The 24284-nt window shown below is 35.0% G+C and overlaps 1 protein-coding gene across 1 annotated transcript in view; it reads right to left on the minus strand.

Annotated features, from left to right (window-relative positions):
- LOC150109687 (tumor necrosis factor receptor superfamily member 16-like) overlaps positions 1 to 24284 on the minus strand; it is a 73610-nt gene that overhangs the window by 44630 nt on the left and 4696 nt on the right. The window contains exon 2 of the mRNA XM_090409721.1: positions 9819 to 10326. Coding sequence (XP_090265847.1) covers positions 9819 to 10326 — 508 coding nt within the window. The remainder of the gene's footprint in view (positions 1 to 9818; positions 10327 to 24284) is intronic.

Raw genomic sequence — 24284 nt, forward strand, 5'->3', positions numbered from 1 at the left:
GTGAGAAGAGTGAAGACCTTGAATACTGCACGCACATACCAACCGAAGAACGGATGCAACGCCGGGAAACACAATAGCGATTGCCATTAGTCTCTGTCGGCAACGGGGGACCAGCGAAGAAGAAAGGGGAGGGAAAGAAGCCTCCAGAACTAGACGGTACTTCTAACACAGGCCCGGTTGGAATAGCAAATAATAATTCTCGCAGTAAATTTTTCGACGTGACGAGACAAAGATTCTGTAAGCGTGAACAAAAAGAAAAAAAAATAGCTTGGAGACGTTATTTTATACTGTATTTAACAGTGCAAAAGAATGACATTAATGAAAAATTGTTAGAAGATTGCACGATGTAGTTCGTCAATTAGTTGCAAAACAACTATGTCTAAAATACATTTTAAAAGTTAGAACATTGTATATTGTTGTTTTCTGCATCTCAGTGAAAAATTGCTTACAAACATATTTCGAAAAGTAGACACCGAGATAAATTTTAATACATTCCGTGAATGTAATAATATGAACATCATGGTATATTATTTAGTTCCACTTGAGTATTTTATTCTAAATCGCATCGCAATATGATACATTTTTCCTTCTTGTGTGTTTAACCTGAATCGTTGTGATGATCTCATTCAAAATAAATAATTCTCTATACTGTAATAACAAAATACTTATCTTGACATTTCCGAAGCATGCTATTTAAACTATATAAAATAAGTCGCATGCAAGAGCCAACTCTATCAATTTTTGCAACCACTTAGTAATTATTGCATTTGAACATCCACAGCTGTTTAAACTTCTTTTTTTTTTTTAAAGCAGTAATCACGAATAAGCACTTTTAATAGTATTTCATAAATATTTATTATTAGACGGTGCATACACTAAGTTTGAGCGCGGTTAGTAATCGTTCGATACTGTTGGCACATTCTCCCTCGATGAGTCTTGGACTCCCTGGAGGTGTCACATAATAATAATAATAATAAACACAACCACGAAATGTTACCGATGTCACATAATATAATATATACTATTGCAGTCGACTACCATTATAGCACCTTACATGCTCGTCACTTTTTTTTTGTATACAATTGCGTTTTGCATAATTATCTTTTCATATAAATTTTTTAAAAAAATTGCAAAAACGTAGTCTGTAAATTTTAGTTTTTATTTATTCTGTACTTTGAAGAATACGAATGTTAAGCGAAAACGTTTCCGCTTTGGTCGTTTGATTTAACAACCAAACGACCAGAGGGGAAACGTTTTCGCTTTAAACTCGAAATTGTAATATTGAATTAGTTTGAAGTTTTTCAATGCGATTAATTTTAAGAAAACTTACATTCCTGGCTTAATTTACCTTCAGTGGCTTCTAACTAAAATTTATAGTTTTTGTTTTCGTTCCATTTATTATGCAAAATAAGGTATAATAAACACAGAAACAGCAGTCATCTCTAGAGTAACATAAAACGAATATCAGGATATTCGTTTTATGTTACAAGTTTTATTCTCCAACTGTTATTTACCTCTGTAAAAAAATATGGAAACAAATTTCATGCTTTCTGATTGCATTTTTTTTTTTTTTTTACTAATTCTCCATATTGAATAACAATTTATAAAAGCTCTGGGCCGAGAGTACAATTTGCTAGATGCGCCTAAAAGAAATATTTAACATTTCATTTCACTTTATGGTCATCTGTTCGTTGAGTGTCCAAGTCAAAATGGAACAGATAAGTTCACCGAGGAAACACAAATAGATGCAAAGGTTGGTCGATTGGTAGAGCCTCTGCTACTAATGACTCACTTAAGTAAGTTTGAGCGCGGTTAGTAGTTAGAAGGGAACCATTCGTTCATTTGTTGGCACACTCTCCCTCCCTGGAGGTGTTCAGTAATAATAATAAAAAACATATATGTGCAAAACCCAAAGCTCTCACATCAATCATGCTTGTTGAACTCGAAAAAAATACAACTTTGGGATCGATAACTAGCTCACTCTATGTGGTAGCAAAAATAAATAAAATAAAATAAAAATTGTGGTAGCACCATTATGGTAAAGAGAAATAAAATAGACATTTCTGACTTGCTAAATAATATAATCAATTATTTTCTGGGAGTGATTCTTCTTGAGTTCATTAATATTACAATTATTATTCTCAGTATGAGTTTTTTCACTGTTCTACTTTAAAAAAAAAAATGAGTTATCCAATTTTTGATATGATTTATTATTTATGATATGATTATATTGTTTTTTTCCTTCCAAAACCTTATTTCACACTTTCTCCTGTACAACAAACACATCACCTCCAATAGCATACAAAATCCTGATAAACACACTGCACACTAATTGAGAATTGGCTACTTTCAGGTTAATCTAGTTTTCATTTTCATGTTATGATTATTATATTCCATACATGTATCTGAAAAGGGCATACATGATGATATTATACACAATAATTTCTCATTACTACTAACTTTCTATGAACACTTTTCCTCCAAATTTTTATTTGTCAGGACTCCAATATTATCAGATCTTAAAATTCAATCTTTACACATGAAATGCATCAATTCACTTAAATTTTGGATTGTTCCTGGTTGTTGTTCTTTCTTACCCCCTGGCAAAAACTTATTTTGTTCACTTCCCTCCCATTCTGTTTAAGTGACCATATCACTTAAGATTATTTCCCTTCATACATTCCTGAATGCTAATATCTTCATTTTAAATATGATGCCATCTGTTCACTTCCCTAATTTTTATCATCAGAAGAGCTCTCAAATCTATGGTCTCTAGTCTTTGATGATGACTTTATTTCTACATTAGCTCTCAGATCCATAACTTAAAACTGGCTTCAGCATGGTTATACAACAAGTTTTGTGTTTTGACTCATTCCTCGTTTATTTCCTATAAATTTATTTAGTTGATTTCCCATTACACCTACTTAGGTTATTATGTTTTGTATTTTCATATGTAGCTTGATTTGACATCTTCATTAAAAATCATGCCTAAAGTATTTTACCTGTCCAATATGTTTTCCATTCAGCGTGCAATTTTTGTTTTTCATGTTTGGCCTATTTTTACAGTCTTTGCCTTTTTATTACTGATTTTCATGCTAAATCTGTTATAGCAGTCATTCAATTTAGTTAATAAGTCTTGCAGATCTTCTTACTCGATTTATTTTAGAGTATAAAGCAAAGCATTGAAATTAACATTTTTCAATTTTCATATCAAATTTAATTCTTCTTTCCTTCATAATATGATCCATATAGATGGCGGTTAACAGTACAGATAGATTCTTATATACTTGGTTTTATATCTATGGTCTATCTTTCTGCCTCCTTCAATTCCAATTGCTGACTTACAACTTAAATACAAGGAATCTCTATTTCTTTGTATAATATTTAGTTTAAAGAATAGTCTTTTGAACAGCCTTTCTCTTGGCACCTTATAATATATGTTTTCTCCAAATCTTAAATACAAATCCTTGTTATATTCCAAAGATTTTTCAACTTTGGAATATAACAAAGCAACTAGCATCCTGCTGTGGACATGGATGTTTGTGATTGTCTGTGAAAATCCTATTGGTGGTGGGTGGTAGATGGTGTTGGCATAGTTGCAGTTGGTGGATTAAGTGGTGGTGACAGAGAGTTGTAGTGTAGAGTAGGTGCCCTCCCTCAATGAGTCCTTGGAGGTGCCATGTAATAATAATAATAATAATAATAACAATGACAACAACTTGTTCTTCTCAAAGTTTCTCTTCCACAATTTTTTTTTTATTTCATTTTTATACATACCTTTCTAATGAGGCATTCTGAATTATACAGTGCAGCCACTATAAAATAAACAAATAAAATATTGATTTATTTGTTCCCAACTCCATCTGCCTTGAATATTTTTTGATACTATTGTGTGACTGCTTCTCAATTCTCAATAATTTTTCAAAGTAACGTTTTTTTTTCAGAGTATCATATTCTTTAGCATTCAGATCAATTTTATTATTTCTGATTTATTTTGTACTAATCTTTCTTTCATATTTCAGCTTTTCTTGTAGCATCCAAAACATTTTGCTATATTTTATGATATTTGTGTTCTATATTGTTACCAAATTTTTCCTGTGATTTCTATTTAATTACTTTTAAACAGAGAGGTTTAAAGATCGCTTACACATAGTACTATCATGTCATAGTTTGGGACCTCTTGTGTCTGGAGTTCTGTTTATAAAATTCCCTCAATATTCTTGTGTTCTGAACAAGTTTGAAGATATCGCTGCTAACAATAAAACTGTGGGTGAGACTGTTTGTCTTGTTTGTGAATTTGTGGATATCTTTGAACGTGGTGTAAGTGATAACTAATTCATGCACTTAACAGAAATCCATCAGCTATTTACCATTAGTATTGGTTTTCTACTTTCCTCCAAATTTTTCCCATGCATTTCTATGTGTAGTATTCATTTATACTCTGCCATTTATATCTTCAAGAAGGACCAACATTTCCTTTTTTTTCTTTGTCGGCTGGTTTCTTCAACTTCTTCCTTAGTAGAGGAACCACATGCACAAACAAGTCTTATTGTTCAATTTCCGATATGATGTCTGTTCATTCTTTTTGAAACTTGCCTGCCAGTAAAGATATTTTTCTCAATGTTTAGTGTCGAACACTATAGTTACACCTTCCTTTCATAATCATTACTGCCTGAATCTTATTTAGAAGAATTGTACCTGTCTTTGTTTTTTGTAACACTAAGTATGCCACATGGTAGTTCTCAAATTCTGCCAATTCCACTTCTTTTCTGTTGATACTTCTTATTCTATGTTGATTTGGAATTTGTTCTAGTAGTGGACTTTTCACTCTTTGTCCTAGTTCTCCATGAAATAGTGCAGGTCTTGTTTAATTGGGCAATGATCCCAATGAAATTTTAGTGTTGTATTGTCTTGTGGATTAAGCCAATACAAAATACAACTTGTGCAGTTAAATCTCAAATTTCCAGTCCTTCCTCATTTGTTCATTATCCAGGGAGATAATGAGAAATAAAGGAGATGGAGAATCATGAGAAGGTGAGGATCAGCAATTGTCTGCTATACTCCCCCCCCCTCCCAATTACAAGCTTTACTCTTAAGCATCTCTATTATTATTCATTCTGTTTAAATATTTCAATAAAACAAATACAGAATTGTACATACTCTATATTGGTTTATCTTTGAAATTGCATGTTAGTACTTGTACACAGTAGTATTTTTCCCTATCTCTCACATGCTTCCTTCTTGATCCTCCTGAGAAAGGTGTAATGAGTTTTTTTTTTTTTTGGGGGGGGGGGGGGGTTGGAGGTTGAGATTATGGCTGAAGAATTAAGACTGTGAAGACAGTTTTACAAAACCATTCATTGAGTATGTTCCCTAGTGACTTTACTTATTTTGTAGGAATGAAAAACTACAGAAGTTTCTAGGATAGAGAAGATCTTGCCATTTCCGTATGAGACCATTTCTTAATACAATCGCAGACAAGGCTGTTTTACTGTATTAACTAACTTTCTCAAGACTGGAGCAGCCAATCTTCACCCTTAGCCATCACTATAGCTGGTTCAATGCTATCAGTGATATTCCTAGGCATTCGGGGAAGTGAATAGGGCAGACAATTGCCATCTCGTGGTGCCCAACACTATATATTATTGTCTGTGAAATAGTATGAGTTTTATAGTCCAGTTTTTCATGCCATTTCAGGCGCCAAAGAAGCAAAGTGGACCAATAGCGTACCAGTGGTGTACAAGGTTAACGAGGTAAGAACTATTCGTAACGAAGTAATTTACTCTAACATGATGCACCTATAGCACAGAAGATGCGACAGACCACTTTTCCACAGCTTATCAAACGTGCATTTGTTCGACTGTAACACCAAGACATCTTTTCTGGTATTGAGAAGTCAATATCTTTAAGAAGAAAAGATGAAGAATATGCGGCGAATGGTCCGAAACCGCCGAATTTTAGCGCCATAACTCGTATTTTCGTAGGTATTGTGTGGTATTACATTACCGCATATTATGGCGATGCCTTCTATCATCCAGGAGTGTTTGGGATGAATGGCAACTCTTGAATGATCAGCAGCTTTTGCCATTCAACATAATCACTCAGTTTTGGAAACCCTACAAAAACTTGCCTAATCCCATGATGCAGTTGTCATGATCATCTCTGCTGATTATGTTTTTTTTTTTTTCCCCTTGCAGGAAGACATGGCGAAATGAGTTTCTACTAGCTACTGTGATACCCTTAATATTCAGGAATTGGATTACATTGTTCGCCTCCATTCTGTTCTTGTTACATCAGTCTCGCAAATGATGATGCGGTCGCACAACGCCGATATCATGTAATGCCGTGATCATATAAGAAAACAATAGATGTAGACATCCTCTTCACTTATTTAAATCTCTTTGCAAACGATGCGTTTTCATGTGAGATGCACTTTAATTTTTTTTTATTTTTAAATACTCTCGCTCAGTAAAGCCCCGCGCCAGGTTTCCGAGAAATCGAATAGAGGGAGGAAAAAAGTGAAACTTACCAAGCCGTACTCGTATTGAAATAATGTGCGCAACAAAAATCTAAATTCGACTGATCGGAATCACCCCAGAAACACTCTTCACTGTCATAAGCCCAAACTTGTTTAATACTCATGTTAAGCCTTTTTATAGGGTCAATTTACTTCCCTTCCATCAACACAGCGTCTCTATAGCGTATTTGCGAGGACGTTGAGATAGAAACACTTGGGTTCGAATTTCTTCATCCTGCTTAACAGGCAAACCAATCAGAGGACGCAGTTAATAAACATAAGTTACTAGCCTCACAGTTGCCATTTTAACCAACCCACTAACACTTTCATGTCTTAATCCAAAACTAAATAAGGATGCGTCTTTATCCAGCGGAAATTATAATACTTATGTTGCACCCCTTCAGTGGTACAGATTATGCTGCAACATTGAAGGTTATTCATTCATGGTAAGTTCCTCTCATTAAACTTTGTGATTTACCTCAAAGGTGATTAAGCACATATATCATATTTCAAAAAAAAAAAAAAAAAAAATTTAATCATTTCATGAAATTCCAATAGAAACAACTTTTTTTTTTGTTTCGTTTACATCGCTGTGCGATGATTACCATAATTGTAAGTTTGATATGGAAAACATTTTGCAGTAATAATTCTAACTCAATAAAAACTCTATAGCTTCATCATCAGAGATCAGTCGATCGTTTATTGAACTCCATACGAATCTTTCTAACCACTTTGTCCATTCATAGTTTAATTATTTGATAGAGACCGGAGACTTGCACGCAACGCTAATTTGTCGGTTGCTCCAACGATAACTAACTGGTGAGGCTCTAATTATGTTATTAAAACTCCTACGTCTTCCATTCAAGTGTAGCATTTGAGAGAAAAGGGCGTGCCAAAGGCGGGTTTATGGAGAGTATAATCCCACCACGACCATGCTATTATAACACACACACTGATGATTTATAAAGTCAATTTTGGTAAACGCATTCAGACTGTATACTGTATTGCGGTGGAGATTCCGAAGTAGAATCTTCTTGGCAGTCAAAAAGCGAAAAGCCCTTTGGTTACAATATACCTCAGTTATAAAAAAATAATAATAAATAAAAATAATTTTAGATACAGGTCACGCTGACTTGCAGTGCAAAAAATCTCAGGATCCTCCAACATTATCGCACTGATGTGATGCCACTATTCTATAATCTTCCAGTATTGCATCTGAGTTTGAGATGCATTTTTGTGTGTGCGTGTGTTTCTCTGATAAAGCACGCTTCCCAGGAGTGAAGTAATTGTAGTATTATGCTGAAAAAAAAATCACGTCTCATTAAACTGCTTCAGTATTCGTAATCAAGATTGAAGGTCATTACTGTTAACACCAGAAGTCAAAGAATTGGGCGTAGAATTGGAAGTGACTTGCAAACTCGAACGACAACTGACGCTTATGAATTAAAGCAAATATTGAGTATTAGTGCAATTATTACCGTCCGTGCGGTTAGCTTGGTGGCTTTGCGCTTTGCAACCATATACCTAGGGAAGGAGTGTCCTGGGCTCGATTCCCGTCGCCGACGTGAGGAGCTTAAGGATCTTCCTGAGCCATAGCCAAGTTAGCCGGTCTTGGGCGTGGACAACAGGGTTTTCTCCCCCTCCCCAGTTTATCTGGGGGTTTTCATTTCGTAAGCAGGCAAACCGGCCCGGTGAACACACGGATCTACAGCCATAAATACCTAACCCCCCCATGAGGGGGATCAACTCGCCCAATAGAGACGGGGGGGGAAGGGAGGAAACTCCATATGAATAAATAAAAATAAATACAATTATTACTGATTCAATTACGATTATGAAATCGGTATATCATATGACATCATCAAATTCCTGACATATATCCTCATATCATGACAGTATGTAGTACTGTCATATGATGGGAGTACTACATGAAAAGGTTACATTATTACTAACTTCTTAAAGATAATTTGCTTCCAAATCAGTCTTATCTGCCAGGACTCCAAATATTGTTAGATCTCATGTTTCAGCCTTCTAAGGCTCTTCTGGTTGAATTAGTTCATCTAGATCTTAGTTTTCCTTTTGGTCTTTCCCGTACCATCCCGTCATCAAACTTATGCTTTGCTAAACTTTTCTTCCCATTAAGTGACCATACCACCTGAGATTAGCACATTCTTGAATGCTGACAAGTTCATGTTCCTAATCGTTTTGTGTAGGGACACAATATCGTGTGCAATTTGATGTCGTGTCGTGTCCAGCTGTTTTGTGGTCTGCTGAGAAAAAAATCTCGAGTTTCCGATGCAAGAAAGCCCTTACATCTTCCAAAAGTTGTTAACAACTGGCCTTCACTTGACCAAACTTTAAAGGTGCGTTGCTTTTGGACCTGTTTGATTATTACGTAGCCTCTTAGACTAAGCTACGGAGACACTCGATATTTGTAATGGTGTATATTTTTAAGAGTTTTTGAGTGCTTCAAAATGGGCTGAAAATGACAATCGTCTTTTGGAACTCCTCAACTACTAGAAAAGAAAAGTCGGTGATGGAAGTGAGGTTTTTGGTAAGAAATACCACAAGACTGGACCATCATGAGTATTATCAATGCATCTGTATAGATACTTCCCCAGTAGTGACATTTGGTGAATGGTCAAACTGTAGCACAGATTGGTTAAACTATTGACCAAATACAGGAGCCCAAAAATCAAAAACTCATACCAACTCTTTGTATGAGTTTTTGATTTGTCTTGAATTTTACAGAACCTTGAATCTTCAGCAGTTGGAACATGCGTGCACATACGGGGAGAACTTAATTTTGGGGGGATTAACCCTGCACTCTGAGGTTAGCCAGCCTGGCCGAGTGAATAGTGTATCTGCTCTCCAGGCAACAGGCTGTGGGGGGTTTGAATCTCACATTGAGCTGAGATGTTTGCAATTGTCTTACTAATTCTATATGGAAAGGACAATTGCCACCCAATCAAATTTCTAGAAGCATAAACTTTAGTACCAAAAAACTCTATAAGGTATAAGGAGTGAGCATAGGATGTCCAATAAGCGACGTCAATCATATCCTTAAATAATGTGTAGCATCCATGTGGGAGGTAAAATGCAACACTGTGACGGGATTGGAAATTTTGAATTATTCAAATTAAACGTAATATGCGTTAAAAATTTTTTAAATCATTACAGAAAGTTTTTAAAAAATACTAAAGATAATTAGTTTATTTTCAAATTTCAATATTTTGAACGAGAGAAAGTTGATTTATCTTGTTCAAACATTATTATTTTACAAATCACACAAGCCACTTACCAACGCAAAGGGTATCCTGGATCTGTGTGCATTCCTGAACCATCACTTGATCATCCCTACATGTTGTGCAAAGTACACAACCTAGAGTAACACTTAGAACGCCCGAATAAGTTCCTGGCGGACATTTTCTACACAGTGTATTCTGCATAGGAGTACACTGTCTAGCTACACCCCATCCATGTCGACACAGATCACAGGGCTTACACAGACCGTCATTGTTATCGAGATAAAATCCACGATCGCACAGGCATGTTGTATCATGGGTGATGTTACATTCACGGATGAGACGGCTGTTTTCTGGACACACGGAGCAAGCACGGCAAGAGGAAATATTTCGGGACGGCTCGGGTGAAAATGTGCCGACACCACAGGGACTACAAGTAGCGTCCGTATTTTCCGTACAAGAGTTCACTACGCTGTATCCTGGGGGACATGTGCAACATGTAGTTGTATCGTTTTCTCGTTGTTCTTCACTGTTTTCGACACACCCGCAGAAGACCATTGGAGACTGGAAATAAAGGGGGAAAATCCAAATCAAAATTCCTTTCTACTTAAAATTCCTTAAAATTAAAATTGTAAAAGCCTGATAAATCAAGTTGATTATTTGCATAAAGCCTCCTTCTTCCATATAATGAATATTTTGAAACTTCACTCAAATATTATGCAAGAGGCGCTGCGGTATGTCATGCATATTTATTAAATGTCGCCTGTCAAAGCAGACGAATGAATCGAACAGAAGAGAGTGTGATAATAACATTCCACAGCTTCAATTAAATTTTAATATAACCTGTTAATTATCATTTAGCCAAAAGCTATTGCCTTTAAGCAGCTATTCATCAATCTTCGCTAGCTTTCTCGATTGCTGTAATTATAGCAATAAATTTTATAAGAAGTGACTTTTACGGGAAGCACGCAGCAGACAAAAAAAAAAAAAAAAGCTTTAATACTGCATATGATTATATTTCGTGCCACGCTGCACACAAATAAATATATTTTTCTTAAAGTTGCCGTGTTTGTTGATAAACGGTTGTCAAAAAAAAAAAAAAAAAAAAAAAGGAAGGAAGGAAGAAAAAGAATGAAGCTATTTTACGAATCTGACAGCAGACGACGAAGAAGAAAAACTTTTTCCTAATATTTCTCATAATTGTCTTTCGTTTTTCGTTCAACATGGCTCAAATAAATACATTTTAATTCAGAAACGTAAAGATCCAGTATTGTATTAATATCCGACCTGTAAAATCTAATAATCTAATAATAAAAACTAATAAAATTTTAATTAATAAAAAAAACTATACTAAAATAGTATATTATAATATAATAAAATTTGAGTTTTGTAAAAAAAAAAAAAAAAAAAAATCTGCAAACGTCGTAAATTTAAAAAAATTATATACTAATATTCGTTAGTATAATTAAGAGACGTAAATATTCATTAGAATATTATTTGCTGAAATGTGTTCCGATTTCATGAAGTTCTCTGAGGTCCTGATCTCAATTACCGACGACCAGCTACTATTTCCAAAAAGTCACTTGGGGATAAATGAGTTCGACCTCCTCATTCACGAATAAAACGCGTTAATAGATTTGTTTTGTTCACTTTTCTGTATATTTTATAGGTTTCTTTTTAAAATTATTTTATGGGTCTTATCCATAAAAGATTGGAACTATACTGCATTGCGTCTATACTGTAGTGACATGGACAACGCGACAGACCACATTCAGCTCAGTTCGACTTTCATGGCCAAAGAAAGATTTAAATTTTTTCCAAAGGAAGGATGATTTAGCCAGTCTCATACAAGGATATCAGGGATTTTCTCCGGAAACCCAGGTTTTTTACTCTTGAGAAACAGGCAACCAGTCAGATAACTCATACAATAATGAAGTGACCTTCTGTTGTGAGTGAGGGTGTATGTGTCGGTAATAATATAATATGGTAATAATAAGTACTGTGGTCAGTTTCGGAGACCAACGGGTCTTTTCCATTTCACTTTAGGCTTCCGATAAGCATGATCTCACACCAGACAGTGAATCAATTAGCACAAAGATTTTTGCATCATTGTCACAGTTGGGTTCGAATTCAAAGCTAATGATTTCCATTGCATTTTCTCTATTCTTCAGAAAATAGAAAATGGGCATAAGCTTAATTCAGTGTGTCGTAAGGTATATTTTGTATACTCCACATCACTCCATCTTTCAGAAGGCAACGACTACAAGAATGATTCTGACCAAAAGGCAAGGCAAAGATGAATGAGTCGGTAAATAAGTGATTTATTGCAAAGATTTTATTACTAGCTTACTTTAGATTACTAGCTAGCTATTTCAACTAAGCTTTCGAAGCCTTATTTTCAACGAGAATAGTGTATAGAACTGAGGGAACGGGGCATTTCACTGCTAGGCTTTTTTTGGAAAAACCCCATCTCTCTCTCTCTCTCTCTCTCTCTCGCACACACTAGCATGAAACATCACCTATTGTATTCGAAGCACAGATTTCGGACTAGCCATTTTTTTATATCAGCTCCAGAGACGAGAGATTTTGAAAGCTGTAGTGACTCGTTAGTCCCACGTGAGGACAAAACAGTTAAATCAAAATATTAATTCGCAGTTCAGATCTAAACACAAGTTACTTCAAGTTGACAGCAGATCTTTTTATTCCTTGCGGAAGCTTTCTCTCGGGTCAAATGTCTTGCAAGTCTTGGCCTCGCAGAATACCACAAAGGTAAAACGGATCAGGAACAGTTTAGAAAGCATGACGTGTTATAATACCTGTCATAGTCTGGACACTTTCTTGACCAAACTCTTACCAAATACGGTTAGAATGTTGTGAAAAATAAAAGTAACGCTATTTCTGAGAGGGCGGATGAACTGTTTCAGGTGATGTCAGTTTGAAGAAACATTTCCCCGTGCATATGCACATCCCATTTGCTAATGTTTACGGAACTAGACTTTAACAAATGGGAATTTTTAAAAATCATCACAGACTGTGGAAGCTTCAAACTTATTTGTATTTGCAACTTTTCAACATTCAAAAATCATGCTGTCCCTCATTATCCTTTTTTTTTTTATTATTATTATTTCTTGCATGGTTTTTAAAATAATTTGAAAATGTTTATTTTTCAACTTATTTTTAAACCTAAGAAAAAGAATTCAAGTGTTTCACGCATTAGATAGAATTTGTTCTGGTAGATAAGAATGCAGTTGTTTTTTTCTTTCTCGAACAAAGATTTTTTCCGCCCTTTTTTCAGCCTCTGGTTACTCGAAATGAAACATCTGACAACGAGTGTGATCACCACAGAAGTCTACAAATAATGAAATAATAATCTCTTTAGATCATTGTAAACTTTTTCTTCCCTCAATACGCCATCGTTTAGTCAAACTTTTGCTTTAATTCATTTATAAGAGTTTTTCAGACGAAGGCGAGTTAGCCGATCTCACACGATGTGCGAGTTTTTCAGTTTGGTCTTTTTCTCTTCCTGTAAAACAAAAAGTGTTAAGATAACGCAATGGACAGACGCAGAACATTGCAGAGATAGGATTAGGAGGCCTTTGGACAAGGGGCCTTTTTATGTGAATCCCACCCAAATGGTTGTAATGTGTCCTACATTAGTACTGTGGATGGACGAAGGGATTAGATGATCTGGTTCTCCTGTTCTAGAGCAGGAGAACCTTAAATTTATCTCCGGGCCTCTACTAAGCAATGTGATAACGTCTGATTTTTGGGTTAAACCTAACTATCTGCAGGGACACTCTTTCAAAGAAGAGTAAAAGGTTAACTACACACGAATTTGACAGAATTTAATGCATTTGGGATCTTTGCTAACATTTGGTGAATCATCTCAATTTTGGTTTAAAGTGGATGGTTTTAGTACGATTCATAATTAAGCAAAATAATTAAACTGTGAAATTATATGAAAAATGAGCAAACGCAGTATCTCACGAAGTGAACTTCAGCGAACAAGAATTGCATCACTGCTTCTCTTCTTCTTCTTGAGTATTCAGCAATTGAGCAGGTTCTTCTTTTAGTAGCAGAAACTTTCCTTCCACTCTCCATTCAGCTCATCTAGCATTGCTTTCCTTACTCTTCCTCTGGGTCTTTTTCCGTCTATTTTTCCTTCGATGGCATCTCTGATGATTCCATCCCCCCCCCCCCCCCCCAGAATATGTCCAATCCAGTTTCCCTTTCTTCTTCTTTTTATCCTATTTAACAGACTTCTTTCGTCTTCTACTCTTTTGATGACCTCTTCATTAGTTATTTTATCTGTCCATTTGATTTTTTCCATTCTTCTCCAAATCCACATCTCAAGCTTTCCGAAATCTTAATTTCTTCTTTCTTCAAAGTTTCAGCTGCATAGAGGGCAATACACTCCACACATAACATTTTATTAGTCTTTTCTTTAGGTTTCTATCCATTTTACTTCTGAATAAATTCCATTTTCTATTAAAAGCATCCCTTCTCATCGCTATTCCATGTTAGTAGCATCACTTCTATAATGCCGTAATTCGTTATCCCCAGGAAAAAAAAAGAAAAAAGAAAAAAAAAGCATCCTTTTTTTTTTCATGATTGCCTCTCTGATCATATTAATATTTGTTTATTTATAAATTAATCATTAATATTATTATTTCTTATTAAACAGAAATGTATAATCTCCGTTTCAAAACGGATTCGCCAATTCTGCCAAAACGTAATAATAATAATAATTCAATATTTTTATGACGTTTCAGTAATCGCATTGATCCCTCAAACTGCATGCGAATACTCTCCAATGGCAAAAAACTTTTAACTTTAACCTTAACCACAGTACTGTGTAATTGGATTTTTTTTTTTTTTGTTTCGTTTATATTCTTATCCATAGACACACAGAAAAATCATTAAAGTTGTACGCACCAAAACATCGTTAATGCTTCTTTTTAATATACCGAGAAGCACCTCCTCTAGTCGTTATCCGCGGCCAAAATCAACCGTCCGTACACTCATTTCCTCTTCTTTGCACACCTCTGATTTCAAAATGACTTAATTATTTTTCTCAGCCGACGAGGTAGTCGGTGTTTTCATGCATGGATAACCGGCGGCTTCTTTGATCGACACCTTATGCTGGCGGAAATAGTCATCTGTTGGGTGGGGTTCCCGTCTTAGTGTTTGAACTCCATTGTTGACTTTTACCATTCTCCGTGAGTTGCTTTTCTTCTTTTTGCTGATTTATGGAGAAGAACAGCACGAGAAAATGTCGTTGGTGGAGGGGAAAACCTGAGCGCGATTCCTTTGAATGTTGTTCTTTTGAGTTCATATTTAGCTAAGTTAATACTACGAGAACTATTTGATAGTCGAGTTACTTGCTTGAATTAGCAACCAGAAGTAAATGTTTTTAAAAGAAATGTGCATTAAGCAAAAGATGCATCGTCTGCTAATTGATGAAATCTGATGGCTTCCTTCATTGTTTTCATAAATTAAACATGGTAGAGTTTTACTGGAGGTATCATGTAATAATAACTTCATCTGAATTTATTATTAACGTTGTTGTTATTTATCATAAACGCTATAATGTAATATATATAAATATATTATGATATTATGACAATTATATAACATAAGAAATACATTATATATTATGTATTTCATTTAAATAACAAGCAGCAGACAATGGTTATGCTTTGAATAAGGTTTTAAAATAAGCTATACTGTAGATAGCTTTCAAGAGATACGTTACTTTCAGCTATGAGTCTTTTGACTCCATGGAAGTCTGACGTTAATAATAATAATAATAAAATTACAAACGTTTTATTGCCTTGGTAACGCATTATATATATATATATATATATATATATATATAATGCCGATTATATATGCATATTTTTTTAAAAAAATTTAAGACGCCCTTATATATAATTTTTTATTTTTATGTATATCAAGCAGGGTCTATCATCAGATTTGCAATTGTTTGCTGATGATGCGAAGATAGGCAGGGCAATCAGGGATGCTACTGATATTCAGAAATTACAAAATGATTTGAATAGACCGGAAATCTGGGATAACGAAAATGGTTGTCAGTTTAATGTTAATAAGCGTAAAGTCATGCACTTTTGCGTGGTTAGAGTTCCAGAAGCATATTATATCAGCGGGGTTGTGCTACAAGAAACAGAAGAGGCAACAGATCTTGGTGTATTGATGGATAAGAAATTAAAGTTCAAAGGTCACATAGCAAGAGTTGCAAATACAACTCAGAGGATAATTGGTATGTTGAAGCGAACCTTGACATGTAAGGATAAAGAAGTAATTTTGCCTCTTTATAAGGTTTTGATAAGACCACACTTGGATTACTGTGCACAGATTTGGTCTCCCGGGTTCCAAGGAGATGAAGAAGCTGTGGAAAGGGTGCAAAGAAGGGTGAATGATGAAGGGTCAATGATGAAATTTTTCGTTATATGGGAGGTGAGGGAGAGAACACGGGGGGCATCCATGGAAGTTAAGGTTGTTCTCAGTGAAGAAAGGGGGTAAGAGCTAGGTTTTTCTCCCAGAGAGCAGTGAGTGAGTGGAATAATTTGCCCTTACGGGTAGTGAGTGCATCTAGTGTGAATGAATTCAAGGGTAGGTATGATAGCTGGGTTGGGTAATTTACAGTCACCCTCGATGAGTCCTTGACTCCCTGGAGGTCTTAGATAATAATAATAATTTGTTTGTTTGTTTTGTTTTGAAACAAATAAATTTTAAATATTTTGTTTTGAAACAAATAAATAAACAATTTATTTATTTGTTTGTTTTGAGAGGACTTTTGCTTATATACATGTCTTGAAAAGTCTACACGCAGTCTATACTCTAATTAGTAAGCTACTATACCTTGTATGGTTTAATTGCTATATTAATCACTTCGTGTGGTTGGCGTTAGTCGCAAAATCAAAACACATCAAAACAATGAAACTATACCCACAATGCAACGTAATTTGTAAAATAAAAATTAAAAAAAATGCGATATACTTGAAGTTCGAATAATGCAAATCGTTTGAAACTACTGGAAATGTTCATTTTCAACAAAATATCCATCAAAATCTCCATATCGCATCATCAAAGCAATTAAATTGAAATTTTAGGCGTCGAAACCCCTACTTGGAGTGATGGACACAATCCCGATTCCACAGCTGAGTTTATTAAATGGTTTCAAGGTTAAAATGAATGGGATGCACGGTTTGTGGACAAGATTTATCATTCTGATGGGGCAAAATTCAAGCTCAGTGGTACAGTGATGTGTGTGTTTTGTTTATTGCTTTCCTGGAAATTCTAACATCCATTTGAAGAAAGCTGTGAGTTAAGCAAGACTCAGTCAAGTTTGTACATCTCGAGGGTAATGCCAGACTTTTTTTTTTTTTTTTTTTTTTTTACGAGACAGACACCGCTGCTGTGTACCTGCACAGATAGGCTTGATGTATCCATTGGGCCTGCCGGTCAGATGTATGGAGATAAGGAGGTCTACTATCATCGCTCTATTGCCATCCGTGATATGTGGGCTTATCCTGCTGAACATTTCCCAGATAGACTGAAGGAGGCATTGACAATGCTCTTTGGTAGGAAAAGACCTCAGTTGGAATTTCATTTAGCATCCTAAGAATCTTCATAAGTACTTTTTAGAGGAATGCGAATTAGCTGGTCTCATAAGGATATGCAGGGTTTTTCACTCCTACGAAACATGCAAACTGGCCTTAGAACAGGAAATTAACATTTGCCTCGTAGCCTTATTGCTTCAGAGGAAATGACCAACAACAAATAACCTGACTTGTGAGGCTATCTAAAAGAATAAGTCCACTAACTAAATAAGTTCGAAACTAAGTAAAGAAAGCGAAGTGATGTGTACCAATCTCAGCAGTTTACCGTCCGCGCGGTTAGCCTAGTGGCTTTGCGCTTCGCAACCATATGCCTGGGGTAGGAGTGTCCTAGGTTCGATTCCCGTCAACGACGTGAGGAGCTCAAGGATCTTCCTCAGCCATAGCCAGTTAGCCGGTCTTGGGCGTGGACAGCATGGTTTTTTCCGCCAGTTTAGCTGGGGTTTTTCATCCCGCAAGCAGGCAAACCGGTCCGAGGACACACGGATATTACAGTCAGGAATATTGACCCAGCCATAGGTCTGATTCGTCAGCCTATGCCGGTTCCGGAGGCCGGATAAAATTGGGGGGGGGGGGGGGAATAGATGGTTCCGTGAACTCCCGTAAAAAGTGGGAACGCTGTATCATCACACCGAATTTATTTATTTAGCAGTTTACCTTGGTGTATTTGTCATTCGGCTAGAAGCAAATGGTGGTCACGTGGGACATCTTTTGCTTCTGTGCGCCAAATAAAAAATAAAATACTTTTTTCTGAGATTTGAAATGGACTGTTCCTAAAATCCGTGTACTTCTTTGTGATATACGACGTATGAATGTTCACGCGATAAGGAATACAAACAAGAAACTTATGACAGTTGCCATTATTAGTAGATTTATATATATATATATATATATATATATATATTTTTGAGGGAGGTTAAGTTGACGATCAAGATAATCAGAAACAAATTAAGTAATGCTTGTTATATTTTTTAATATGCATTTTTACATTGAAACGTACTTAAATTCTTCGGTGACGTTTCAAATATTAATTTTTATTATAAATCAGAAAAGCATGCATTTTTTTTAAAAACTAAAAATTCACATTTTTATTCGTTCTGGTTTCTTTGAGGCTGGTGATCTTCAGTATTGCTCCGTGAATCTGTCATTGAAATAAAGTTTAATACAGAAGAACTATACAGAGTGATCCAATTTAAGTAATATCTTATAATAATCTTGTAGTCTTATATCTTATTAATCTTATAATGATCTTATATCTTGTCGAAACAATACTGAAATGTTTCGACAAGAATATATCTGAACTCAGACAATGTATAAAATGGAATAACAACAATTTTAATCAAGCTATATTATATCGACTACTCCTTTTCCCATCAAACTCTTCAAGATAAAAGAGCTATTGTCTTCATATCTAAGCTTATGCATCAGGAAATTTGCGTTTATCTTAAGAGATAGACATTTATTCTTAGCACTACTACAGATAACAACTAAAAACATCTGATGCCAGCGTTCACCCAGTTGTGGGTATCATTAAAAATGATAATAAATATCCATTGTTGCAACCAAGCAATCAAGAAATGTTTGCTAGGGTTTGATTACAGAGAGGTTTAATTCAATGAGTGCGATTTAGTAACTAATTCGGAACATTTATGAGAGCAAAAATAAATAACTTTCAGACATAAGCTAGTGAATGTTATTATTCGCACTACTATTATTACTGTTTTGAGGTGATTGTTGCCATTAGTGCGAATAATAACATTCACTATCATTTCTAAACATGTCAGGTCACTAAAATTTGATCACCATTTTGAGACTTCAAATTTCAAAGAAAATGCTGTTCCTTATTTGACTATAAATTAACACGGGGATATCTTTTGTTGAACAGTTTCGAAACTAAGATAAATAAAGCCCCGTAAAGTTATTTACTTTGATAAATAAGCTATTAGCAATTAATTATCATAGGTTTATATAATTTCTGTTATTCTTCATTAATTTGAGTGCATTTTTACCGATGTCAAATGTTAGAAAAACATATTACCTTAACGTGTATAATGATCTGTAAGGAACTTAAGCTCAGCATACTTTTTAAGAGTAGTTGGAAGCTCCCCGTCTAAGCGTCTTACAGCATTTGATTGAGTATTGTTTCAAGGGTAATTTAAGATGGTCCAGGTGGTTTTTTTGGGGGGAGTGGGGATATGTATAGTATGGGAAACTGAAAAAATATTACTAACATGATCTAGGGACTAAAATGTTTTGAATTAAATTGGATTGAAAGATCATAAAATGTTGGGATCTTGAATAGGAAGGTGTCTGGGAAGTAGACATAAAACTGGAAGCCGACCTGAGGACTATCCACTAAGGTCAGTATCCCCCCCCCCTCCCATAACAATTAACATTAACTAGAGACTGTTACACCATTTTTTTTTAACTGTTGATAGTTTTGACTAGAAATGAAAAAACATTCACAGATATTGCTGTACATTTTATTGAATATTTAACCGATTCGGTAAATATGTCTTTGCATTATTAAGCTAATTAAAAGAACTGGAAAAACAAATTTACGAGAAAAACCATTTTAAGTTGTCAGTTCAAGCATGGCAATACGAGTAATTTAAGTCAGCAATTAGTTATTCACATTTGACGTCTGTAGACACCCTATAATCACTCCCGTGCCTCATAGGCTTTAGGGAGTGAAGCCTTCTATTACAAGAAGTGGTAGGGTCGCAGATGCCCTTTCTACACAAACTAGAAGGACAATTACAAACATTCATACCCACTGAGGAATTCAAACTCACATTCTCTTGGCTGGAGAACGGATACGCTAACCACTCTGCCAACCAGACGGGCAAGACAGCCATCGATGGTCTAAAATATGCAATATATAGCTTTCGACAGCCATACTGTAATATAATTTGACTTCGAATGGGCTGGTTGGGCTTAAATATCTATATAGTAAATTTTTCCAAACTATATTATGATTAGCTAATATTTGAAAAGCTTTAATGAGTTCCTGAAAATCCGTGATTATAATAATAACAGCAACAACAACAATAATAATAATAATAATACCTCCCCCCCCCCAAGGAACACGGCCCTGTTATGGCGAGAGGGCTTGTTTGCTTCAATGATGTTGAGAGGTAAGTTGGTGGTAACGTAACTACCAGAAGGACCACCCAAGTTAAACAAGCTCAGACAGGTTTTGCTGACTCGGGTGGTCCTGCACCCAAGTCTGGCTAAGGGGATTCCACCCACACATCTGAATGGTGAAGAAAAAAAAAAATCCATGGTGGATCGGATGGCAGCCGAGTCGTCACGGTTTGCGTCGAATGTTGGGTTCCTAGGCATCAGGAGACAAGCGGGCTACAGGACCCAGCACTCCTTGGCGGGCAACAGATCAAGAAATATAATAAATCAATAGCTCCAGTGGCAAGAAATCATTACGTAGCTGTATATAGTTTCGAAATACAACTCTAACCAAGTTGATGGCATACCTCAGACTATTGAAAGAAATGCAATGTGAACTGGAAGTCTGCCACATTGGAACACGTGTGGTAATAGGAGCAATTACACCTGAAAGTTTAAAGGAAACAAATCCAGATGTTGTATAGCACGGCGTATATCATTACAGCAGACTAGGTTGCTAATTGCAAGATCAGAAGACGAAGATGAAGCAATCTACACTATAGAAAATCCGATCCGGTGAGAATAAAAGTCCACAAACTGCTTTCTGATCTTAGCTACATAAAGAATCGTAAAGAACATCAGGTATAAAATAATAAGATCAAAAACAAGATTATAATTCATGTGAATTTATGTATTTATATTTATGTATGAAGGAAGAATCAACCAATATGTACACAACATCATTTTGACTGAACCAACGTCAGTTCTCGCAGTCTTGACGGGCAAATGTACACAATCAATTTTCCAGAAAAAGAAGAAACACTCGAATTTTGGAAGTCAATCTGGAATAATCTTGTTGAATATAATAAAATCCCTCATGTATTAAAGGAAATAGAATCACAAATGAAAAGAAAAACAAATGCGAAAATTCTTATCAAAGAAATAATTAGTGTACAAGCTAGAAAATTTGAAACACTTAAGCGCACTTGGCAAAGATGAATTATGTGAATTTTGGATAAAACATCGAACCAGCATAGCCGAATGACGTAACAATCTATCTTTGTTGCAGTCAGGTTCACCTAAAGTAGCTATCGTTCAACAACACTCCTTCCAACTACGTTTTAAACTGTTTACTGCAATCATGAGGAATTCCGTTTACTCTTAACAAACAATCAAATTTATCCGACTGAGTTAAAAGGAAATTTTAAAAAAGTTAGAGGAATAAAAGAGAAAAAAAAACGGGGGGGGGGAGTTTGACTCTCCCACACTCTTGAATCCTGAAATTATTAGAGATATTCCGAATTAGCGAAAGAATATGTTTGTTTCTGGGTGCTGGCTGTTATGAAAACATGGAAAACAACTTTAATAGTCAATAATAAACAGTTTAGAGATGGAGGGATTAAACGGAGAATTTTCTAAGGTGATTTCTTGTCACCAAGACTCTTCAACATTTCGTTGATACCTCTTTTGAAGAAAACATGGAAAACAACTTTAATAGTCAATAATAAACAATTTAGAGATGGTGGGATTAGACGGAGGATTTTCTAAGGTGATTTCTTGTCATCCAGACTCTTCAACATTTCATTGACCTCTTTTGAAGAAAACACTGCTCGGATATGAAATTTCTAAAAAAGAATATTAAAGTCTCATCTGAAATTTTCTAGCAAATAAACCTATAAACAGACTCATTACAAAACTCGGTTTGTATTTTCAGTCAGGACATCGAAATGGAATTTGGATGAGGGAATCTATGAAACGAGGAAAAATTCATGACACAGCAATTTTGCTCCTGACCAGGAGAAATGTATAAAAGCAATTTCAACAAAAATACTATAAAATACTATATTAGAAGCAAATGATATTCTCCACTCGAGAGTTAAACAACAGATGAACACATCGAAATATTCTGAGAAGAAAACTTAATGGATTGAACACTGCTGTCATAATGGATTGGACAAAAGATCTGGACAAATTGAAGCACAAAACTCAAGAATTAATTTCTATGCATTATATCCACAAAGTGATGTTGACTGGTCATATAAAACACGCGGGCGAGGCCTGCAAGTGAGAAAAACTATTCAAGTATAAGAAATTGGCTTACTAATATATAGGATTATGGATAATATATAGGATAATGGCTACATCTATCCTAGCCGCTCAAGAACATAGCAATTACAGCAAAAATTGATATGATGATCTGATGTTCTACGCATAACATGCATTTCTTGTTATTCCATACCAATAAATGCAGATTATACGTCGAACATCAGATCATTTCCTGCAGCAAAATTGCTCAAGCTGATTACAAATACCGACTTGATCAAGAGACTGGTATTTATGCAAACAGTACAGCTTTCCTACCTATCATATCTAATGACAGCATAACATCGAGACAGCATCGGAAACTTAAACTACAAAATTTCTTTGGGATTTTAGAATAGAAACTGATCAGCCTTTGGACCACAACAGATCTGATATTTCACTTATCGAACATCGCCGAGTTTGGATTACTGGCATTGCAGTGCCAGTGACAATAACACCAACAGCAAAGAGCTTGAAAAAATTATAAAATATCGTGATTTGCTAATGGAATTTGTTCGGTTGCTATACAGACCATATTTTAGGACAGTGTCTGATAGCGCCTGACATCATTTAACAGACTTGTAGTCAGGATTCTAAGATTCTCAAGAGTCAAATTTATTATCATGTGCCTTGGTTCACCTTGACCAATGGCCACAACCATCCTCATCGTGGGGCAAATCAGTATGTGTCGTCAGTCAGGGGATATCACATAGTGGCAGTCCAACTTACTCTAAAAATGATGTCCAAAGTTAGAAGCATCTCGGGCATCTTCTTCTATCTTTTTCTACTATTTTTTATTCTCACTCCTCCTCCCTCCCTCATTAGTAACAGAAGCTTTGCAGTTCAATAATTGGCAGTTGGGGCTTACGACAACATACTGTTAGTCCGAAAAATCCCGACGCTAGGAGCGAACTTTTCGTTTGCTCGACCGGATACAACTAGAAATATTTAAAATTTCTGAAAATATTTATTACCCAAACGATTGGAAAATAAATAAGCACAAGCCAGAATTTAATAAATAAATAAATAAATAATAATAATAATAAAAACTCGCGAATTTTTAAGTTCTAATTTTTATAGCTAATCAATTTTATTAAAACGTTTTCTAAAGAAAATGGATATTGATAAATATTAATATTAAGAATGTTAATAAATACATTAATAGAAAAAATATTAATAAATATTTATTAATAAGTCCACGAGAGGGTTGAGAAATCATTCGCGGAAGGGCTCAATATATTCGTAATGGATAGTTTGGCGACAATGATTATATTTCATAGTTTTTGTCGTATGCTGATTTGATTAATTTAGTTTTCCGTTATTACAGCTTTGAAAATCTTATTTAATTATAATCGTACTTTGACCTAACCTAACGCTAACGTGCCAAATGTAATCTAACTCACTTTAAGGAAATCTAAAGTAATCTAATCTAGAACTATTTCATGACAGTGGAAGAAAACAAACTCCAAAATGTCTCTACAATAATCATGTGTAAACGGAAAAATACACAGCAAAATGACCGTTTTATTTTTATTAAATATATATAAATTAATATTTATAAATGAGATAAATAATAAATTAAAATATAAATAAAAAATAATAATGGCTATTATTTTTTCCATGGTTATTTATTGCTATTATTATTATTTCATTCAAAGTTCTCGCTTCTGCAGCTGC

The sequence above is a fragment of the Typopeltis vanoorti genome, chromosome 2 (genome assembly GCF_054136105.1).
Source record: "Typopeltis vanoorti isolate ZY-2024b chromosome 2, IOZ_Tvanoo_1.0, whole genome shotgun sequence".
Taxonomy (NCBI): Eukaryota; Metazoa; Arthropoda; class Arachnida; order Uropygi; family Thelyphonidae; genus Typopeltis; species Typopeltis vanoorti.